We start from the raw sequence: 22,955 nt of genomic DNA, 5'->3' as shown, positions 1-22,955 counted from the left end.
AGCCTGTGTGACACCCACAGAATAGTATCAACTCTATTCATCTATCAAAATACACACAGCTAATAGGGCTGAGAATGCAAGGCCAAGAACAGCAAATGATTCTGCTGTGCTCCACGGATTTTACAGTTTCCATTTGACCAGCTATGCAAAGGTTGTTGCAGGGAAGGAAAGGCTCTACTTACCACTTCAGCCAATGCTGAAATAACTTTGCCCAGAGTTGTGAGAGACTTGTTGATATTTGCTCCTTCCTGGGAAAAGAGAAACCAGTATTATATAGTAATGAAAACTCTTCAACCATGAATCTCTTCAGATCTTCAGCTTTACAACTATTTCTCCCACAGTTATAACCTATTATTTGTCCAGCAAGGACTCGTGTGATGCCCGTGCCTCCCCAGCACCCTCCGCAGCCCCGCACCTTTAACCGGGTTCCCTTGGCACCGGTGGAGTCAGCTCGCTCACTCCCAGCCAGATCCACCAGGCTGATCTTGCTGACCTGAACACAGAAAGCACATGAACAGGAGAATGAGTTCTTGGTGAACCAGAGCAAGGACAGAACTACAAAGTCACTGCAGGGAAGATCAGTGAAAAACAGCAGAAAGTCACTTATCTGTAACACACCTTCTCTGTGGAAAGGTCAGTTTCTGTGTCATGTTTCTTCTGAGTAAAGACAATTGTAAACACAGCATGAGAGCGGCTGCTGGTTTCATTCATGTTGGTGGCTGCCACAGTCCTAAAATATGAATAGATACGAGCATGTTTAAAAAAGGACAATTACCTGCAGGGCTGAATGCAGCTGCAGAGGAATGAGAGCAAGAGGCTGCAGAGGAATGAGAGGTGATGTGCTGCCCTGTAACCAAGACCCAGCCACACCTATCATCATTCCCAAACCCTTTCATTTTTTCACTCCTGAATTACTCCCATCTTCATCACAGTTCAGACAGAGCTTTCTCAGTCTGTGTACTCAGTAGTTCATCTTACATGCAAACACCCAAGAATACTTGAGCAGCATTTATGTGAGTCCTTCTCACACATTGTTGAATGAAGCCAAGAGCTTGCATGGAAACAACTAATAATGAACCAGAAACTGAAGCTGGAATGCCAACTTTAGTCCTGACCACCTGAACTGAGAAAAGAGGGGACTATGCACATAAGTTTTTAAACAAGGATAGTGACAAAGTACATAGCAAAAGCAGAAGTAAATGCCAGATAATTATTTAGACTTTATCTCAAGTCCTTGCAATCTTTAAATATCTACACATCGATTTGCAGGACTAGTTCAGCACACAAAGCAATTTCAGCTTTTAACAGCATTGATCAGTGCATATTTCAGTAATACTCCTCACTTACAAGAGGTTTTTTTAAAGTGCTAATGCATAATACTGCTAAGAATATATAACACACTCCCATCACTAACCTGGCTTTGTTCCCAGCATCCATGAGGTCTGCAATGTCTGTGTAAGATGTGACTGCTAACTTGGACAGATCTTCCACGTAGGGTCCAAGGAGAGGATGTTCTCTCACCCGCAAATTCCCTTTGTTCTTCGGGTTCAACAAGTCTCTGACTCTCTCACAGTAAATCTCCATGTAACTCACCTGGAAACAGAATTTTCACAGACAATTCAGTATTTCTGAAGGTCTCCTCCACAGCATTTCAGAGTGCCAGCAGTAGAAATTCCCCCAGCCCACCACAGGAAAGCTAAGGGTGTCTCGAGTCATTTAACAGCCTAAACACTGGCAAAGGCAAGAGTCAAAATTCTCCTACATCACACCTCTAACATAAGCTGCTGGCCCTGCATCCATGTATAGATTCTTCAACCATTTCAGAAAACACTGGTGTGTAATGAAAAATTATACACCGGAGTCCACAATCACCTTAACAGCTTTAATATGACAGCACAGGCATCAAACAAGACAGATGGTAAAAGGAGTCTGCTTCCAAGGAATGTCTCATGAACCACCAAAGCAAACTTAGGAAAGAAAAAAAAAAGTTCATCTTTCTTGTCTGCAGAAGCAACTTTTGATTTTAAAAATCATGGCTATAGTATTTGACAACAAACATGCAGTCTTCCAGCTATTAGTAAAATAAAACCATCTGTACATGCATCTTTAAATTTTTCAGCCCATCATTTTTTTCAGGATTACTACACAGGTAAAGGAACACTGGTTTTCTGTTGAGGGTAAAAAAGGAGTCACAGAAAGGTTTTTACATTTGTTTCAAAAGAGAAAAGACAAAAAGCCTTGAAAAATAAAAATAAAACCCCCAAACTAATCAGAAATAAGCATCTTGGTGCATCATCAATAACCCAGCACCTAAGCTCAGTTTGATGTCCAGCATACAGACATTCTTTGATCCCTCACCACACTCACCTCTACAGAATATGACATTTCCTCATTGCTGTTGTCATTGATTTTCTCAAACAGCTCTTCACACAGCTGGAAAGAAATTAAGCCCAAATCAGAAATGAGTCTTTACTGAGAAGTAACAAGTAACTATCAGGACATGTCATGGAAGCGGCTTTAGAATGAGGGCAGTGAAAAAAAATCAGCCTAATGCATCCACCACACACAGCCTCACTGGAAGATAATTCATCTCAGTCCTACATCACTATCAACTTTATTTTGTCCAGTATCTCAACAAGTGCTCTAGGTTTCAGCAGTATCATTATTCTGCACTGTAACATCAGCAGTAAGCTTCAGTTCTGTTAACTCTTACTGCAATACAAAACACAAGTGTGTGTCTGAAGGTGCCATAAAAATCAGATTCCCTTTCTGGGCTCACTCCTACCTGGGGAATGATGCCTGCTTGGCTCTCCTCCTGCTTGCCCATCATGGTGTAGGATTTGCCAGCTCCAGTCTGGCCATAGGCAAAGATGCACACGTTGTAGCCCTCAAAGGCATGCTGGAGCATCTCCTTCCCAATATCATTGTACACACGGCTCTGAGATGCAAAGCAGGGATCTTCAGGCTGGAAAGACACCAAAACAGCATCAATACAGACTTCCCTATCAATTGAGTAAGATTTCAAAAAGCAACTGGTTTTATCTTGGGGGTCAATCCCTTAGGAAGAGGTAAATGAGGCCATTTTTACACACAGGTTTTTCCCAAGGCAGAACAAGATGGAGAAGAACAACAATGACAATGTCACTGCATTGTTTGTGGGTGTATCTTATTCTTAATCTAGCATTCTCTTGCTTCCTGAAACGTTGTATTTTAACATTACCTGCTCCTGAAATCAGGACAAATTTAGATGTGCTAACATTCTAACGTCGGGATCAAGATTTTATCAGAGCTCTTCTGTTCCTTGATGCTGCTTATCTGCTAGTTTTCATGCATTCTGTTCATAATGTTCCTGTGACTGGGCTATAATCAACTTTCACGGCTGCTCTGAAAAACTCAGTAAGAGAGGCGAGTATTTTATTGTGAAAACAGTCTCGTTGACCACAAATTTGCTCAGAAATATTAAATCTTATTTCACCATCTAAGTTACTGAAATGAATCTTAGAGAAATGCATTATCCCTTCTTTGTACATCTTTTAGAAAACAAGGCAGGGGAGGAGGAGGTGGCAGAACAACACAGTTCTGCTGGAGAACAATTACTGGAAGTCACTGAGAGCTTAGCACCGACTCACAGAAGGGTGGGGCACAGGAGCTGGATGAGAATTTATTGCTTTTGCAGCTATTGGAAACGTGGGTCACTGTGCTGCCTTTTCCACACGTGCCAACAAAACCCAGACCATGTATCCCCTTGAACTGTAAGGCCTCGAGCAACTGTCATTTGTCCAAGAGGAAAAATGAATTACCGTGGCACACCTGTATCCTTAAAATATTTAGAACAGAGCATTGTTGGAGAATATTTTCAGTAATCTTTCAAATATGTACAAGTTGTTTTGGCTTTCTGCTCTCACCCAGACAGGGAAACACAACATACAATGACAAGCTTTTAACCTGAATGTGGGTGAGAAAGACTGTAGAAACATCTGACAGGGGTTCATGATCAGAAGAGAATGTTAAATCAAACCAAACAACAACACAACCAGGCTGTCTTGTAAAAGCACTTACCGATGTGTGGGACCAGTAAGAGTAGTCAAAGCTGAAGGACTTTGGTGCTTCCTTAGGATTCTTTGGGTTGATAATACCTACAGGAATAAAATTCAAACTCTTAGCTAACGTGACACTTAGGAGCATATTTAATAAACTGACTGACCCACACACTGTGAATCTGAGTATTCAAAGCTGCCACATGGCATACGAGTAGGAAGACTGTAGTAACAGACTCACTGCTTCCTAATACTATTATTTCTGTAGGACTCATTTTAAATAAGACAAGAAAAAAATTCCTAGGAGAAATATGCTGTTGCTTAACAGAATTCTGTACATGCCACACAATCAACAAAGGCTTTTCCAGATACCTTTAGGTTGGTGGGTTTAGTACTTGAGGGTTTTTTTCCTTCCCAGCAACAAAACTGCTTGGTATAACCTTTGCCTGCAGGGGAGCAATACACAATGGATGCAGCTCTCACTGCAGTGGCACACACAATGCCTGTAGTTTCTGTATTCCAAGGAGGGTAATTTATAAGCACAGCCCTTGTAGCAGAAGTGAATCTCTACTGCTTCCTTCTTTTCCATACTACAGTGGTGGAAATACTTCAATATATTATTTCCAGCAGCTGTTCTGAACATCTCTGTAATCTCTGTAAGTAGGACTGCATAAAAGCACAGTCCTGGGGGAATTAGATAAACCACCCTGGATTTACACATCTGCCCCTGCACCTAAAGCAGCAATTTGCCCCTGGGAGTGAGACACTAACTGTGATGTATGCAAATAAAGTCCACAAGGAAATAAGCCATATAAAGGTGTCAGCAGTCTTCCTGGGGATGATTTACATCCTGATACCAGACATCCTAGAAAGAAGATGCTTTTTTCTCACATATTCCTCCAGTCAGTTTATGTTTTGGGAGATTGGGGCTTCTCTCTTTCGTTCTGTGATGAATAAAAATTATATCAGCCACAGCTCTTACCATTTCAAACATGAACTTAGCATCTTGTTTCACTGAAATCTCTGAAAATGTGGTTACAGAATCCCCATTAAAATCAAATCATTCCTCTCCCAGACACTGTGCTCCTGAGCAGGGCTGTTGTCCAAAATGACAGTGTGGAGAAAAGATCACTGGCTGGATTGCAAATAGCAACAGTTGCTACTCTACTTCTCCTGGCCAACTCCATTTCACTTGGATGCACCTTGTGCTGACATTCTTGCCTTAAAAAACCCGACAGACATGCAAAGCCAATGAATTATATGCACCAGCACAGTATCAAATTGCCAAAAATGCTTGTGGCTTTGGATAGCAACACAGGCATCAACACAGAACAAACTGTAACCTAAGCAATCATCCATGGATTTAGCCTGCCCTTACCAGCTTTGCCTGAACAGCTCCACTCTAACTATTCTACCAGTCCTAAAGAGAACAAAAAACAAACCCCAAGGACAACTCCCTGCCCCAAACTTAAATTAGTTCTCTCCTTGCAGGGAGAACTGCTACAACTCAACAATTTCTCATTTAAAAATTTAATATCAAAGTTCCAAAAGGTAAGGGAGATGTAATGCCTTGGATCTGGAAGTCCCTACCCAAAAAAGTAGTACAAATAATAGAATCTCCACTTTAGTGTCTGAAAAGGCACTACAAACTCACCATTAGTTCCCCTTTCTTGCTCCAGCCTAAATTTGATCCACCACATTGGAGAAAAGTAAAGTTCAGGCTCTGTGATTTATGCAAGTCATTCCATTCAGCTCCATTTTTTTCTCTTTTTAAACCACTGTTGTTATTATTATTGTTGTTTTCTTCAACAGACTTCCTCAGCCCTTCACACTGACTTCCATATCCAGCTCACTACTTTGAAAATCACTTTTTAGGATGGATGCTTTTGCAAAGCATATCTGGAGAAGTGTATCAGGAAAAGGAGTTTAATGTGCAAGAGAGCAGCTCTGTCAGAGGTTGGGAATGCAGCTGCCTGGCCAAAACCTTCCACAGCAGCAGGAAAGGGTCAGAGAAAACCTCCCAGCTGCCAGGAACTCTGCAGGCTGCCCCTTGCCACTGGGATCCAGACACAGCCTTTGCTCTCAGCCTGAAGTCAGTTCATCCCTATTTCTGTTTCTTGCACACAGGCTGCATCCTCCATTTTCACAATTCTCAGTCTACAAATGAATCCAGCAGAGCTGACTGGATGAGAAAATCGAAGATTACAATCTCAATGGATTTCAGCTGGACTGAAACCCTCTTCATTAGGGGCACGGATCAGCAGGTGGGTGCTGCCAGCATTAATGATGTCTGATGTAGTCTAGGTTTAAAACCAGGCAGGCAATGATGTGATTAAAACACCTGGAAGATGATGAGACAGCTAAGAAACCAGGAATTCAAACAGAAATAACTGACTTCACTTGAAGTTAGCTATTGCACCAGGCATCATCTTCAGAGGGACAAGAAAACCCAAGAAATGTAGCTACTTTTAAAGCAAGTTAATGGATATTTCTGAAGAAATTAAAAGCCTTCCTCTAGTACAGGTAAGCTTTATTCCAAAAGTTCATGCACCAAACTGGGAAAAAAGAAATGGGGATGCATAAATTAGACTGAGTTGGCAACACTGATTTTATGTACCATGCTTCTCAACCTGCTGTATTTTCTGCTGACCACGGAAACAAATACAATTAAAACAGAAAGAGGACTGTTCTCAGTGTCTCCAATATCCACAAGAATACTAACAGCTTTTCAGTTACTTTGTTTGGTTTTGAAACCATGCAAGGCCAAGATGAATTATCTTAGTGAATCATGAAATAGGTCGTCATCTATCTCCTCTCCCCACAGCAGCCTCACCACACGGTCCACACACTAATGGTTTAATTACAGAGCCTCAGGAAATGAGAAAGGCAATAAGGCAGACGATCACAGCAGGAACGCATTAATAGTCTTTTTATCTTACAGAATAAATTTGTTTATCTGCTATTTCAAAGGTCCAATGTGGCAATTAACTCTTCTGTTTGCAAACTGACACTGCTGCTTTGTGCTGCAGCTATAATTACCAGCAGCATGGCACCGGAGCAGCTCTGAACGCTGGAGTTAGCCAGTTTCTGAGCAAATCCCTCTTTCAGGCCCCTTGCTTCACCAAGAGCCAATTTATTAGCTCATGGGGTATCTCCTAGCTTTCCACAAGCTCAGCTTTCTGCACCAGAGAGACACTGGAAGGGATAATTCACAGAGCCACTGTCTGCCACAGCACTGCTACTGAAACAGGTCGCACCTGGAACCCCGAGGTGAGAAGGATGGAACAATCTGAGGGTAACACTTCTCTGCTGCAGGGCCTGAAACCTTCTGGGACCAAAGCAGCAACCACAGTGGCGGTTAATGCCCATCATTTACCTTTGGAATGGAGGGCCAAAAAAAGGCAAGAGAATGTTCATGGGATTAAAATATTTTCTACAAATCATTGGTTTGGTTGAGAGAGATAAATGCCCATATTATTACTTTTCTTTACTTGAATAATGAATTTCTGGAAATTTTGAATAATAAGCTTCTCCTTAATAGATCTGTTTTCTACCTTTGTACACAAATAAAGTAATTACACGTCACAAATTGAGATAAATAAATCTGTGTGAACACAGCTCTGCAGCAGTACCCACGTGAAGCAGCTGATTTGGTACCCACCACCATGCCCACCCAGAGACACAGCCTGCATTTTAAAAGCTTAGTTTCCCCTTACAGCTGTACAGTGAGCCAAGCTGAGCTGCTTCACACCATCCAAAGTTCCTCTAGGCAGGAGTAATTCACATATTCTCTGCAGCTCAAGCAATTTAAACAATTCTTTGTAGCTGCTTAGCTGTTTAAGTTTGGTGGACTTTTCGATACCTGTCACAACAAACATTTTCAATTCTCACTGACCAAAAGGTAAAGAAACACACAGTTTTAAAAGAAATTTCTTCACACCAAATAATCTCCTTTTCTGGAGTATTATATAAGACACAAATACTGATTGGGCCTAGTAAAGGACAAGTACATAGTAGAGCAGTACAGAGGAAGAAAAGGAGAAAGAAGGAGCACAATAAATGAAAGAACTATACTTTCAGGTGTGCTCTGCCAAAAGTAACAGACCAATCTCAACAAAACATTTGGATTTTAACATACCCTTACTTAAACAGGCAACTTCATCTTTTGGCATTTTTATTTCCACAGTCCATCCCACTTGTTCCTTAATTAACATTTTATATACCATCCACCATCTGCTTCATCAGCTAGCACAAAAATAACATCTACTTTCAACCTTTCAAATCTATGAGCTCAAATTCATCCCTAGTTTTTTAGCAAACACTGTAGCAATACTTGAAAGACCACTATTGAAATAGTACCCATATATTTCATAGCATGTATTATATTGCATTCCTATTGTCATTTTGGACATCCAAATCTTTTGCTTTATAATCCAGTTTTCATTTCTGAAGCTGAAATTCAAAAAGCTCAGGTCAAATATGCACTTTGTTTTACAGTTATAACCAGAGTGTGGAGCACAGCTGAGAGCTGATGCAAAGTTAAAATCTTCCTAGGGTATTTTCAGCTGGAAGCAGCATTCTGTCTTCTCACTCCTTTCTGAACACACACAAACACATTCCCACTTCGAGCCTTCATTTCTGGACTTACACTTCCAGTCTCCCTTAAAACTAACCAAGTAAACAGACAGTGGGAAGCCTACAAAGGGGAGAAAAAAAATCCACAAAAGCAAGGAAACTTAGCCAAGATCAGCCCCCTCATTCCATTCCCATCTACTCAGTCACATAAATATTTTTGCAGGCACAAAGAACGACTAGAAGTGCTTCTTAACCTCTCCAAACTCGTATCAGATTATGACACTGAATTTTCAATCCAAGCCTGCTCTGCTCTCATCCCAGTCAGTGCTGCTCCTCAGCATGTCACAGATTCATCAGATCAGAAATGATCTGCACTTCAGTATCTGGAGATGCCCAGCACACACAGCTCCTCCTAATAAGCTCTTGGAACAGGGAGACAGCGAGACAGAGCACTCGAGAGGCAAGAGCTGAAATTATTCTCTTGCCCTCCCTGCATTTAAAGTCACGTCAGAGGGTTGCCCCGCCTGTGCCAGAGCCCAGAGCCCAGAGCCCAGAGCCCGAGTCACTGTGCAGGGCTCCGTGCCATGCCTGGCATTAGTCACCCACCGTGGGTGCTCCACAGAGCTGCCTGCCTGCAGCTGCCCTTCAGATCAACACCAGCAGCCAGAATTAACCTCTGCTTCATCCTGGGATTAGCTGGGACACAGGCTGTGCTGGCAAGGGGGGTGAAGGGACAGACACACTGAGGGGTTTTAAAAACAAACAATTCCTCATCAGAAATGAAACCCAATTATGACGAAAGTCGAGTGTGGAACTGGAAAAACCGACCTTCCCAGATCTGTGCAACACAGCCTGCTTTGTCAGTAACATCTGCCATGCCCATATTGCTACCATAACAGGCAATGCTGAGGGCACAAAACCTCTTTCATTTCTACATATGAAATAAAATTAGGTTTCTTCTCACCAAGAGAGGCTTCACACCAGCATCAACAATTCTCCCTGTGGCAGCATTATTCTAGCTCAAGCACACATTCCTACCAAATGCCACCACTCAGAGATAACAGCTAGCAAGAAAAGCAGTGTCTTCACTTTTGCTTTCCTTAATCATTAGTAAAGGAATAGACAGACATTTTCAAAAATTATTCTGGTCTCGACAGAACTTTGGAAGGGGCAACTTAGGGAAGAAAAATACAAAATCATTTCTATGCCTTCTTCTAGCTCTGTTTGGATCAATATAAGCAGTAGTTTCATTATGATTGAATAAACAATTTATCCAATGAAAAAAATCTGGTGCTTTCAGAATTGATTCCACAAGACCAAATTAACATTAAATACAGAGTCTCTTAAAAAACATGGGTCTGGAAAATATATCTGCACCATCTGTAGACTAGAATGACAACAATGGGAACATGTTCCTTACAGAGAGCAGGGTGGAGCAGGCATTCTTTATTTGCTGGAACGTGAATAACACCACAAAGACACGTTTAATACAGGCTTCTTTCCTAGGCAAACGCTGCAATCAGATCTATGGCCATAGTGCTTTTATAAGACAGACTTTCAGGGCTGTTATTATAAGAGATAAATGAAGGGAAATGGACACTTCCAGCTCATGAAGCAGTGCTTGCTTTTCAAAGCATTGTTTGCATTTTTCAAATCATTAAAAGGGAAGGAAACCAAGCAGAAGCTAAGAACAGCTCATTTGGAATCCAAGCGGATTCTCTCCCCGCTGAGGAATTTCAGCCGTGCACTGGGAGAAAGGTTGGCTGGGGGAGGGAGTCGGGCTCGGCAGCACCAGGGCAAGGCCCCGCTCCTCACAGAAGCTGCTGGAAAGCCGCTCTCATCCTCAGCTGCTCTCACAGATCCACGAGCTATAAATACAGCTCTCCAGCTGGTGTTCTTGGAGAACAGCACGCCAGCAGGCTCTGCAGCAGGCAGCAGGCAGCCGAAGCAGACTGCTCTCCCTGGCTGAAGAGCTCACCCAGAGCCATTCCCGAACCGGCACTGCCAATGGATTACCTGGGAACGTCCCAGAGCACAGGCGGCGTGTCAGGGCTGTGCGTGGGGCTGGGCCAGTGCTCCAGCTCCGTTCTGGGCTCATGGCTTCTGCCTCAAGGCAGGTAAAACAGTATCTCCCTTCACTTCTCTGACTTGACATCGCCAAGAGCCAAACTGGGCCTCTCCTAAGACCATTCTGACCTTCAGACACATGGCATGGCAGCAACACACTGAGAGAACACCACGGAGCACTGGAGTCTTGGGGAGCCAGGTCTTTTTCAGCCCACTACTTAAGTCAGTTGGTCAGTTCTTAACAGTGCATGTCTCTGGAAGAATTTGTGTAGTGAATTAAAATATCCAATTCTTAAAGTATTTCTTATTAACAATGTACATTCTCTTTACTTCTACTTGCATACTAAAATGTGGCAGTTTATTTAAGCATTGGATAAAAAGAATCCCCCCTGGAGGCCTAGTTCTGTGTCAGTGAGCACTAATTCTGAAGGGGAAGCATTCCACATGGAGAATCACCACTGACACAAACTACTCAGGGTTTATTAGTAATACCCCTCTGCTATGGTTCCATACCACCTTCATAACACAATGTAGTCTAACTGCATTTAACATCAGCTGGAACACCCTAGTCATCATCCCACAGTCTCACTCCAGAACCAGCATTTGCTTCTCTAGCATTTAAAGATGATTAAATGTTCATCTTCCCCCAGCTCCCCAAAGTCATCCTCTACATTTTTTAACAGTGCAGAATTAACACTTCAAGCTATTTTTATTCAATCATGAGAAAGGCTTTAGAAGGAAAATCAAGCACCAAAAAAAAATCCACATTTTTATTTCTTCTCCAAAGAAATATTCCAGGCATGTACAAAACATATGAGCTGTCAATACTGCAGGGCATTCGGAGACAGTGACTAAGACAGACTTGTGGACAGAGAAATCCCTAATGCCCCAAAACACAGAGAACTCTAATGCTCATCTTGGTAAGAGGACAGTCATCAGAAGAGTTTGGGTAACCTCTGCTATTGTGACCTCTTGGACTTGTCTTTCAAACCTCAACCACAAGAGCATTCAGGCATCCTCCATTTGACACCATTTATCTCCCCACAAACAGCCTGGTTTGATAACACACCCACCATGAACGCAGGGCAGTATTTTCATATTGACAAGCATTCATCTAGCTTGCACCACTAACAGGGATTTACAGACCAGAGAAACCAGGGAAGGGGTGAAGTGACATTCCTGCAATGCTGTTTATTTGCCCAAGACAGCCTTATCATGAAAGATACCAGTAGAAAACACTAGAAACACTTAGGAGAAAAATAAACCAAACAAGCAAACCAAGAACACCAGGCTGTATGCTTTAAGAACCAATGCTTTTTGGCAGGCACAAGGCATCAGAAAGGCAATATGCTTATTTTTTGAGATATCTAAAATTATTGTTTTCATAAGAGACTGAGAGTCAAAAGTATATCAATAAAAGAGACAGCTGAATTATTGATGAGGTTACCTTATTCTATGAACCTTTCAAGAGTTTTGACTTTTGTATTACATTTCAAGTACTACTAATGTAGGCAAACATGCAATAAATCAAAAACCTTTAAAGTTCAGTCCTGCCTTCCCACCCATTTCTAATTTGCCCCAGAACAACTGCGTAAAGCAGCACATATCTTAAAAGAAAAGAAGAAAAGGAAAGAAAAAGCCAAAACAAAGGAAAAATTAAAATTAGATGTTTCTGTATTAGGTTTTTTGGGTTGTTTTTGTTTTTAATTTAAACACTTAAGTCTAGGTCTGAAGTTTATACACCTTAGGGAGAAAAAAACCCCCCAAACAACAAAACAATTAGAAGAAATACACTTTTTTCCCCTACAACCTCTACAAATTAACTCCAGAATGTCTTACCAAGGTTTTGTGATGCCAAGGATGCCTGGATGAGAAGCTGACGTATGTCCACAGCAGCAGATGAGATTATTGTCACTGGCAGATGGGACCACTCCACTAGGCCTATTTTTATTAAACATCCAATACCTTCAGCAGCCACAGAGGAACCTGCCAGCATTACTGAAACACAGAACTATTGCTGAGCTAAAATCCCCACAGGTAATTTTCAGTGCCATGGGAGGATCCAGGTGCACTCAGCCCTTCCAAGCTAACCTGGGCTGTGCAGGGGCACCTTTGCACTGGGGTCCTTCACACAAGAATCACAGATGAGCTGTACTTTGAGAACTTTGGTTTGCTCTGTCACTTGCACATACAAGATGCTAAACCCTATTTTCATTCATCTAGTGCACAATTAATTGCACAGACATATTCCAAGTAGGGTATTTCCTTACTTCCTTGTTTTATTTGTTTCATGCTTTACACACATATTTAGATTTTTTAAAGAAAAAGCCTGCTGGGCTCTTTGCTAGTGATTAGTATCTCAATGCTGTCTTGTGGCTTGAAGCTCTGCTTCAATTTCATTCGTTTTTATTTATGCATTATTTACAAGCATTTACAGGCCAGATTATCAAATCACTTCCACCAAAAAAGATGCAAAACAAACAAACCAACCAACCAAAAAACCAAACCAAAACAAAAAATCCCTCAAACAAACAAAAGCTAAACCAGAAAAAGCACAATGCTCAGGGAGTCTTTAGGCACAGAACAGCTTCTTTTTTCAGCTCAATAACCCAAGGCAGCAGCTGCCAAGGTTGTTTATATTTGTTATGTTTGAAAAGCCTGTACAAGAATGAGCACAAGAACTACTGACACACAAAACACTCTTAGATCTATAGCTCAGCTTTCATGTATTACACTGCAGAATCTTTTTCCCACTCAGTACAAAAACTGTCATAAATTAACTGGACGGGAATAAGTAATTAATACATTGTGGGCAAGATGCATTGGTGTGACCCTTTCTGAAAAAAAACTGGAAAAAGCAGGAATTAAAGAGAAAACTTATTCAATCAAGATATGCAGAAAACCATGATCTATACATTAATTATTAATTTCAAAAAGCCACTTTGAGTTTGGACATGACAAGCCACCTATTCAGTAATTTAAAGAATGTACTCTTCAGATAAGAACTCCAAATGAAAGCATCCTTTCAGCCAACTGAATTCACTTGCTTAGCAGGTGCTTTTGAAAACAAAGTTTATGTTTCTTAGAATGATTTCTAAGTTATAATTATTTATAAAGAAGGCCTTTTCTGAAATTAATCCCACTCAGTTACTGTTTTGATGGAGTTTTTTAATTCCTAATTTGATGGTGGCATTACCTCTTCTTTGGAAAGTATTTTGCATTCCCAAGTTAACATAAATAGCAGAATTTTACAGCTCCTGCCGTGTCCTGTCTCTAAGATTCTTCCATTACCTTCTCTTCCCCTGTCCACTGCAGAACTCCTGGCAGTATCATTCAAATGGATCCCATCTGCAAATAGGTATGATCTGAGCAGCACTGGCCTTGTGCCAGATTGCAGCCCCTGCATGCACTCAGCACACGCGACTGCAGCTCAACTGCACAACCTCAGTTTTGAAACGTGTGTTTAAGACAAAGACTGACAATTTAAGTGCAAAATGCATAATAGCAGAGCAGAAAAAAAACCAAACAAAAAATATGTTCAAGTACTGATTTCAAAATTTCCATATTTTGCATCCTTCCAGAAGAAAAATACAAGTCCTAATTACTCACAGTAAGTGTCCTTAACATTATGGGTTAAAGATCTTCATACAAATTCTCTTTTTCTGAGATTAAGGCATACCTAGAACTGTATTCAGCTGCATTGTCATTTTTAAACAGTGAAAAATGATAAAACAGACCTACTGTGGATCTGGATTAAAGGTCTTGATCTCCTAGGAGGAAATGACATTAAAGCCAGATAGGGTAACAAGTAAATTCTGCAGGACTGCACAAGCAAATTATGTTGTTTTGCTTCTAAGGCAAAGAACTGTGCAACAAAATTGAGCATAAGCTTTCTAACCCAGAGGGACGTTTTGCTTTGCTGGCAAGCACCCTTGAATGACAGGCAATCCCCAAAGCCATAAACAGCCAAATTCACACAAAAACTGTCCAACAAAAAGGGCAGCATGTCAGGCAACAATCCTGGTGGCATTCTGACTTCAAGAAACTACTTCATTATGTACGTCAAAAAACACTCCTTTTTCACACATTCATCTAAAATTCTTTATTTATAAAGTACACCTGTCATACTCTTTATTATCTGTATCTTTGCACAGTTTTCCTTAACACAATCCTGAGCACTTTGCCTCAGTTTCACTGTAATGCAGTAGTCTCTGCCAATACATTTACAAAACTCAGACTTGGACAAAGTTTAAATGCAGGATTTGCAGAATAGCTTGGTCAATCAATACATACAGAATTAAAGTTCAAGTAACTGTCAAAATCCCTTCTTAGCTATCAGACTTCACACTGTCTCATCAATCCGGTGTCACGACAGTCCATTAGGCTTTAATTCCAAGATAAGGGAACTTTAACTGCCTTGGAGGCTTAAAATAGTCACTACTCAGTGTATCACCATCCTCTCAGGTTTGCCTCCTGTCAACTTGATCGGTGCACAAGTGAAAAAATAACCTTCTCAGAGGAAGATATCTAGACCTTGATCACTTCACTGGCACATCTGAAAGTGTGAAGCAGGAACTCCTTAGTCTAGAATTACTACTAAATTCCCTTTCTTTTCAAATTGCTGCATCAGATATGAGTCTCAGATACACTAATTTCACTTCATGTGCTCAGCTTTTAGTCAGCAAGTTCAGACCTTAATAATGAGAAGTTCAATAATGTAACTGTGGGGCTGCAAAAATCTGAGCATCATGAAAATGAAAGAATCTTGGGCAGGACAGCAGTTATGCCCCCCAAATCTAACACATAACCTAAAAGCACACCAGCTGAGGAATTTCAGATGGAAGTTATGTGTGCTGGACAACTTGGTTAGGAAGATTCTTTGGAGAGAAGATTTCTGCTGGTTTTTTCCCCCCCAAACAATGCCTTATTCATATCCTTTATTATACAATCCTCTTCTGTTCAAACTACTCCTCTGTCCACTGCTTTCTTGTATTTTTGCTTTAAGAGGGAAATACAGGGAAAAAATATCCCACAGAATGTAACAATGTTTAACTATCACAAGGGATGATTCCTTTCCACAGTCTGTAATGTCTCCATGACTTAAACCTGACCATCTGTCACATCACCAGCCTGACCAGAGCCACAGCATCCAAACACAAGGCTGCACATTAGAGCACTTCAGAGTATAAAACACGGCAAAAGAAGTCATTTCTGTAAAGACATTTCCAATTAGATATATCTGAAGCATTTTTCTCCTCTGGAAGGCTGATGCAGTTTGTTGGAAACTCATTGTAGTGCAGCTCCAGTGTTCAGAAACAGAACCAGTGTCTGGCCCAGGCCACAGCTGCAGCTCAGCCAAACAATCTGCCAGACACTGCTGTGCCACAAACAAGGTGCTTCCACAGGCTCCTGCAATTCAAACACCATAAACACCCAAAATGACTGCTGTGATGACTGCAGCAAAAAAAGCTGTTACAGAGGTTCCCAGTGGTGCTGCTGGAGCCCAGAGCTTGGTGGCATTTCCATAGCAAATATCCTCTAATGAAGTTTACAGCTCTTGCATTCTACGCTGCATTCAATGATGGGATACAAGCACCTGTTCTACATGAGATGACTTCAAACCCCTCCCACCCCTACCTTAAATGGAAGTTTTGAAATCCAATCACAAAAAAGCTCCTTTGGGTAGTATTGCACATAAGGTCTAAAGATAAGAACTTTCTGCACTAAAAACAAGCTCTCTTCTCTATGACACCTCTCTTCCAATGAAACCATAAACACTATATAATTTAAGTGACCACAACCAGGATTTAAATTCCATTGCAGAAGCACAAGCAGGCTGACGTACGACCTTGGCTAAAAAAAAAGGGAGAGGTCTGTATGAAACCTCCTTTGTGTTAACAGGCATGAGTAAACACTCAAGTAATCAGACAGCAAAAAAACTCAGTGCTCTTGGAGTGCTGCTTTCTTCAGCTGCAGACAAGATGGCTCTACTTGATTACCTAAAAATGAAAAAGTGCCCCATGAAGAGCAGTTTACGGGCAGAGCTGTTGGCCTGCAGATGAGGAGCGACACTCCCTCAAGTGCTGTCAATACTGCCTTGACCTCAAGTATGAAAAACAACCAACCCAACAACCAAAAAAGGTGTGCCCACACACAGTTTCCCACAGAACAGTGTTCTCCAAATTACACTCACAACAATTATATAGGAAGCTTAACACTTCTAATTGGTTAGAAAAGAAGATGATTCTACGTAGTCTGTTATTTTGCTGTCGTTTAGACATCTGCTCTGGAAACATAAAACTTGATACCCTTTTCATCTCAGCTTTCTCACCCAAATGATGTTCTTAACCAAAAGCACACAGTGCAGAATAAGCACACCAAAAACTAAAGCACCAGATGCAAGCAGAACCTATACTCTCACAGTTATCATGTGGTGGTGTGCAATGTATCCCTCTATCTGTCTACCCACATGATGTTCCCAAACACTGAAGTCACAGAAAGGTTTTCACTTTTGTATTCCAATCCTTCTGTAGAATTTTCAAATCAGCAGAAGCAAACACCATGAACAACTCCATAAAAATCAAGATATTTGTGATTTAGACTTTCTAGTCACATTCAGAGATAATCTAGTTTGCAATGACAGCCTTCGAAAAGCAGAATAACTAAAAGATTAATTCTAGATGATACAAAGATACAGTTCTCAGTCTGACAGAAGAAAATATTTAAGTCAAATATTTTAGTTTGGGAACCGAGAAAGACTCCCTTACAAGATTAAATTAAACTTACTGGTGGAATTGCCTTGCATCTGGATGATACATTTGGACTCCTTGCTGGTTTCGCGGGAGTTGAAGGGCCGGACACGAACAGCCACCTTCACTGAAGCCCCCGACATCCTGGCTGCTGGCAGCACACTCAAGGAATTGAAAGTGATCAAGAGCCTTTCAAGTTATCCTTCCTGTTGCTGTTTTCTAAGGAGAAAAATATCATTTAGTTATTTACAGCTATTGTGTTCACGATGTTGATAAAATTAGCAAGGTTCAAAGTTACTTCATAAATGCAATTTCTGCTTTGCAGATCACCCTCCCTTACCCCCAAAAGGTGTCACTTCAAAGCCAGAACTGGAAATACATCTATCAGCACCTGTTCACTGTCTCCCTAGTCAAAAGTTTCTGTCACCTGAAGCAGTTCTTTTGAAGTGTACAAATATTTGGTTTTCATACAATTTCATACATTTCTTTTCTGGAAGAAAACCAATACTTGGTTTTCTTCCAGAAAGTAAGGATGCCAATACCAAAATAAATATCTGGTTATAACATGTGTTAGGCTTAACCTAACAAAGATAATTTTAGCAGTAAAGACACAGCTACTTAAATTTCATCATGAGGCAATGACCATGTACCCCATACCCAGGCTCTCACACTGCCAATCCTTGCTGCCACAATGTTTTAGCAATAATATTAAAACTAACTCAAGTGTCATGGGCCACAGCACACTGACTTTGAATAGATATGACTCCAGAGAAAAGGGTGTACCCTTAAAGAAGCCCTTGCAGTCCTGGGAAAATCCTCTTCTGGAAGGAAATAACAACTCATCAACTACTTGTGTATCTGCTGATTAAAGGACACACTGTAAGGAAGAGGAGGAATCAAGAATTGTTACCTTCAGGGTAAATATTACTATCTATGTTCAGGCAAATGTCCACCATTAAATTCATCTCCACTATCAAAATACTTGTTCAAATCCTACCACACCTAAATGATGGAGCACTTTTGTTGGAGGGAACTATCCCTGACACCCACTATCCAAACTTCAAGGCACGTCTGAGACAGTGCTGGAATGCAGGTTTACAAAAGATTGGTTTGTTTGTATTGGTGTCAACCAGCCTTTTCCATTAGAGAAAGGTTTTCAGTCAGCCCACTACTGAGCAGTCCAGCTTCCTGCCACAGAACACAGTCAGTACTGAGTCTAACAGCCTCAAAAAGCAACGAGATTCAAAGATTAAATCCTACTAAAAAGCCCCTACCCTTGGCTAGGAAAGGTTCCATGGCAGACATACAGAACATGGATGACTATAGTGATAAAACATTATTTATGTGTGATTTATCCTTATATCCTAAATATCTGCTATGGCCACTGCTGAAGGGAGGATGCAGAGCTGGACTGATCCTTGGTGTGACTCAATGCAGGCATTTCTATCTGGAACCTGACTCACCCTGGGCAGAACTCAACTCTGCTCAGCCATGCACCCAGGATTCCTGACATCCTCTCTGGTTACCAACACAGCACGGATCTGGTGAAGTGCTCATTTCAGGGTTGTGATCACAGAAGTACAAAAATTACTAGCAGGTCTAAAGCAGAAGCATTTCAGCTCTAAAGTAAGTTCCACACCTGGTAAAAGTACTTATACATGCTTAATTCAAGTTATGACACATTTTCCCACAGTACAAGAAGTCTTTAATAAAAGTGCAAAACTTCATTAATGCCATCACATGGTGAAGGCAGAAATTAAATTACTCCCCCAAGTAGAAGCAATTTAAAGTATTCCTTATTTTCAAAGGTACCTGAGGTATCTCATCAGACTAGAAGAATGTCTTTAGGAGCAAGCCAACTGAATCTCAATGTCATTGGTACGGCAAACTGGTTGAACAATGATTAATGACACAGCCACACCACCAGCTCGGGGTCAGTATGGAATTTTAAAAAGCTTCACTAAAATCCTGAACATAGAATAGAGCAGAAAAGTACTGGGAATGAATTCACACGATGTTCTGGGGCGTTCTACAGACTGCTCCTCTCCCTCCTGCACAGAGGCGCCTACTTTTGTGTGGAACACAGTATCGAACACAGAGCTTTGTTACCAACTCCTGCCCCAGAATCAGCCGTGGCTCTGGCTCTGCCTCCCTAACCGGCCCCTTGCTCCATTCCGGAGCCCTCCCAGCACAGCCAAGGGACAAGGCTAATCCCAGCACAGCCCACAGCTATTATTCAACTGACCCTGACACTGCTGCTGGAAACAGCAATGCCACTGTGCCCGGCCACGCAGCGGCCTGTTTATGAAACACTATTTAACCATCTGTCAGGTGCAAAATGTCCGCTTTTTGTCAAGTTCACAGTGACACAATTTACTCTGTCCAGTGTGTTCTTATAATACTGTTTATGAAATGTAGGGGGCTTATCTTCCCTTCTTACTGTGGAGTACCACAAAGAATTGTTTTCTGATGTTTTCATAAAAACACCTCTCAGAACACTGCATTAATTTCTGCAGATATATCTGGGAAGCTGACAAACAGAGGGTGGGATGAAAGAATCATCTACTTTTATTTATATATATATATATATATATATATATATATATATATATATGTACCTCTTAACATCATATGCACAACAAGAAAGCGTGACAATCACATTTCCAGAGACTCCATATGCACTAGCTAAATGACAGACTTGTTTGAAACACAACTGTGAAGAGATTCTCAAAGAGCAGATCACAAAATCACCTGCAACATGAAAATTTACCTGCTGGACTTCTGCAGTTACCAATTTTTCCCAACCCTAACTTCTGTGCTGACGGAAAATTAAATGTGGTATAATTTTAAATCTCTTTTGTTCTCAACTCTGCTATTTTTCATAGCTGAAGTAAGCAAAACACCTACTCATATTTGCACATGGATTTCAGATGTTTTGAATATCAATTCACTGTGCAAGATTTAATTTTCATTAGTAAGAAAATTGACCAAAACCAATATAATTTGCCAAGCTTTCCATACATTTAAGCTGTTGGGGGTTTGAGGGGCTTTTCCACTTACCAGTTATCTTAACTGGTCATAGCAATTTATAAAAGTAGCATTTCCCTCATCACACAGAATGGTAAAATGAGGCAAAATGAGCCCCAAGTTACACAGCATCACAGATAATAGACTGCAACTGGTTTTTCAGGGCTCACATTTACCAGTAGTACCACTTCCTACTACTACAAAATGCTGACTACAGAGTGGAAACATAACTTGAAAAGGGAAAACCAAAATATGCAATCCAGTTTGTGGTACAGATTTAGAAGAACAATATTCTTAAAAGATTACTTTTTTTTAATGTTCATTATAGGCTTGGAGGCTGCCATCCATGCTAGAATGAATCATCTCCCTGATGTTTTGGAAGGAATCTACTAGCTGTGTCTCTTTTAATGTTCAGCCTGCACAAACCCAGTCATGAACCAAGGAGGGAACTGCGTGTGTGTCTCTGAGGTGATCTACCACTGGCTCCAAAACAGGGGGTACATGACATTTGAGTTTAGTGATCTTCATCAGCAAAAAGCAAATCCTACATCCTAGTTTTACACCTATTTGAAACTAAAGACACTCACTCTGTAAGTCCTACAGTGAGATTTTAATATTAAAAGGTGTCATTAAAAGAAATCATGTAAATATCTTGTCTGTTTACTGGTATTCAAGCTGACAAACCCAATTGTGTTGATGAATCACCCTTCACAGGCTCAACTAGATCTGGGCTTTCCCAAAAATATCTGAATAAACATTAAGACTTGAATACTTGGATGTATCTGAAAGTTTTGGCAAACCAGTTTTTATGCAATGTCAAAACAAAAACACATTGCTGTTTATTTAAGTAAAGTTACTTAAATAAAGCAGAGCAGGGATTTAGATTCAAATTATTATTTATACATGCAGAGAAGTCTGCAGCAAACTCGAAGTGGTTACAAAACAATGTCCAAAATCTATATCTCTGCATTCAACAAAAAATCCACCCAAACCTACCACATATCACAAACAAAGAAGAATCACTCTTTATTTAAGAGAACCAGTCATACACCAGATAACTGTGTCATAGCTGCATATCACAGAATGTGCTAACTTTGAAACAAAAAAATGGCTTGTAACTTAATCAGTGCAAGAGCTCTGAAGAAATAAAACAAGGACAGAGATTAGCACACGGAAAGTTGGCAAAACAGCTGCTTGGGGCAGCAGGCGGATCTGAACAAGGGGCCCCAGCAGAGCCAATTTTAGGTGCCGCATGAAGCTCGGGCAGTGCTGACAGTGTGATCCCTCAGCTGAACTCACACACACGCTCTGCTATATCTGGACCAGGTGGAGATGCCAGATCGAACAGTGCTGCAGAACTTGGCGAGGCACTGAAACCCGATCACATGCGCACATGGCTATTTACCAACACTGGATTGTGCAACAGCAAAAAGAACTGAGCTCAGAAGGAGCTGGAAGCGAACAGAAATACCGTTTAGAATTTAGAATTTGGTATGAACGTATTTACATTCCGGAAGGCAGACATAAATTCATCATCTGCTGCTGGCGGGTTCTCCAGCGCGGGCGCTGCCCCCATTGCGGCGGCGGCCCCAGCGCCGGGCCCGCTCCGCCGCCCCCCGCCCGGGCACGGGCACTGCCGGCTCACCGTGCCAACACGGCTGCCCGGGCCGCGCCGAGCCGAGCCGGGCCGGGCCGGGCCGGGAGCCGCTGCCGCACCCCGCACCGCCTCCCGGGCCGGCGCTGCCGCCTCCGCCCCATCCGAGCCGCAGAGGGGAGCGGGGCGGCGGAACGCGGCACGGCGGGCGGCATCCAGCCCATGGGAAAGCGGGGGAGCGGCCGCCCGAGGAAAAAGGAAGGAGAGATAGGAAGGGAAGGAAGAAAGGGAAGGGAGGGAGGGAAGCGTCCCGGGGGACGAGGAGATGGCATCGGGCAGATGGCAAAGCCGAGCGGGGCCCCACGCCCTTGCGCCGCTGCCCTGACAGCTCCAAGGTATCCAGTGCTATGCATCCATCCATCCATCCACCCATCCATCCGTCCGTCCGTCCGTCCATCCCCCCCCGCTCCCGGCCTCAGCCCTTCGCGGGGCCCCTCAGATGCGCACGGCAGCATCGCCGCCTCCCCCTCCGCATTACGGCATCAGCCCCCCACCCCCGCCCCGCTCCGGCCCCGCCGGCGCGGCCGCCTCAGCGCGGCCCCCTCAGCGCCCCCTCAGCGCGGCCCCCTCACCTGGCGCGGGGTGTCCGCGGGACGCGGGCGGTGCGGCGTCAGCAGCCGGCGAGGCAGCGTAGCGACAAAAACCCGGCCATCCCCATCGCCGCCTCCACCGAGGCCTGGAGACCTCCCCGCTGCCGGGAACGGAGCGGGAAGGGCGAGGGAGGGAACGGAGGGAGGGGAGAAGGGGAGGGAGGAGAGCGAGGCCGGCCGGGAGGAACGGGCGCCGCGCTCGCCCCAGCGCCGCTCCCGCACTGCCGGAGCGCGGGGGGAGCGCCCGGAGCTCGGG

General features: G+C 42.5%; 1 protein-coding gene across 7 annotated transcripts in view; it reads right to left on the bottom strand.

Moving 5' to 3' along the window:
• The window catches only part of KIF1B (kinesin family member 1B), a 78,141-nt gene extending 55,233 nt beyond the window's left edge, over positions 1–22,908 (bottom strand). For all 7 annotated transcript variants that reach the window (XM_059487541.1, XM_059487542.1, XM_059487544.1 and 4 more), the window contains exons 1-9: positions 22,682–22,908; positions 17,466–17,647; positions 4,060–4,136; positions 2,786–2,965; positions 2,368–2,433; positions 1,415–1,593; positions 619–730; positions 416–493; positions 183–248 (exon numbers count right to left, since the gene is read on the bottom strand). In XM_059487541.1, the coding sequence (XP_059343524.1) occupies positions 183–248; positions 416–493; positions 619–730; positions 1,415–1,593; positions 2,368–2,433; positions 2,786–2,965; positions 4,060–4,136; positions 17,466–17,571 (864 nt within the window). In that variant the 5' untranslated portion in view covers positions 17,572–17,647; positions 22,682–22,908. The remainder of the gene's footprint in view (positions 1–182; positions 249–415; positions 494–618; positions 731–1,414; positions 1,594–2,367; positions 2,434–2,785; positions 2,966–4,059; positions 4,137–17,465; positions 17,648–22,681) is intronic.
• Between the last annotated feature and the right edge of the window lie 47 nt (positions 22,909–22,955).

Source organism: Ammospiza nelsoni, chromosome 22 (assembly GCF_027579445.1).
Source record: "Ammospiza nelsoni isolate bAmmNel1 chromosome 22, bAmmNel1.pri, whole genome shotgun sequence".
Lineage (NCBI taxonomy): Eukaryota > Metazoa > Chordata > Aves > Passeriformes > Passerellidae > Ammospiza > Ammospiza nelsoni.
The sequence above is the reverse complement of the archived record's forward strand: the minus strand, read 5'-3'. Positions and strand labels throughout refer to the sequence as shown.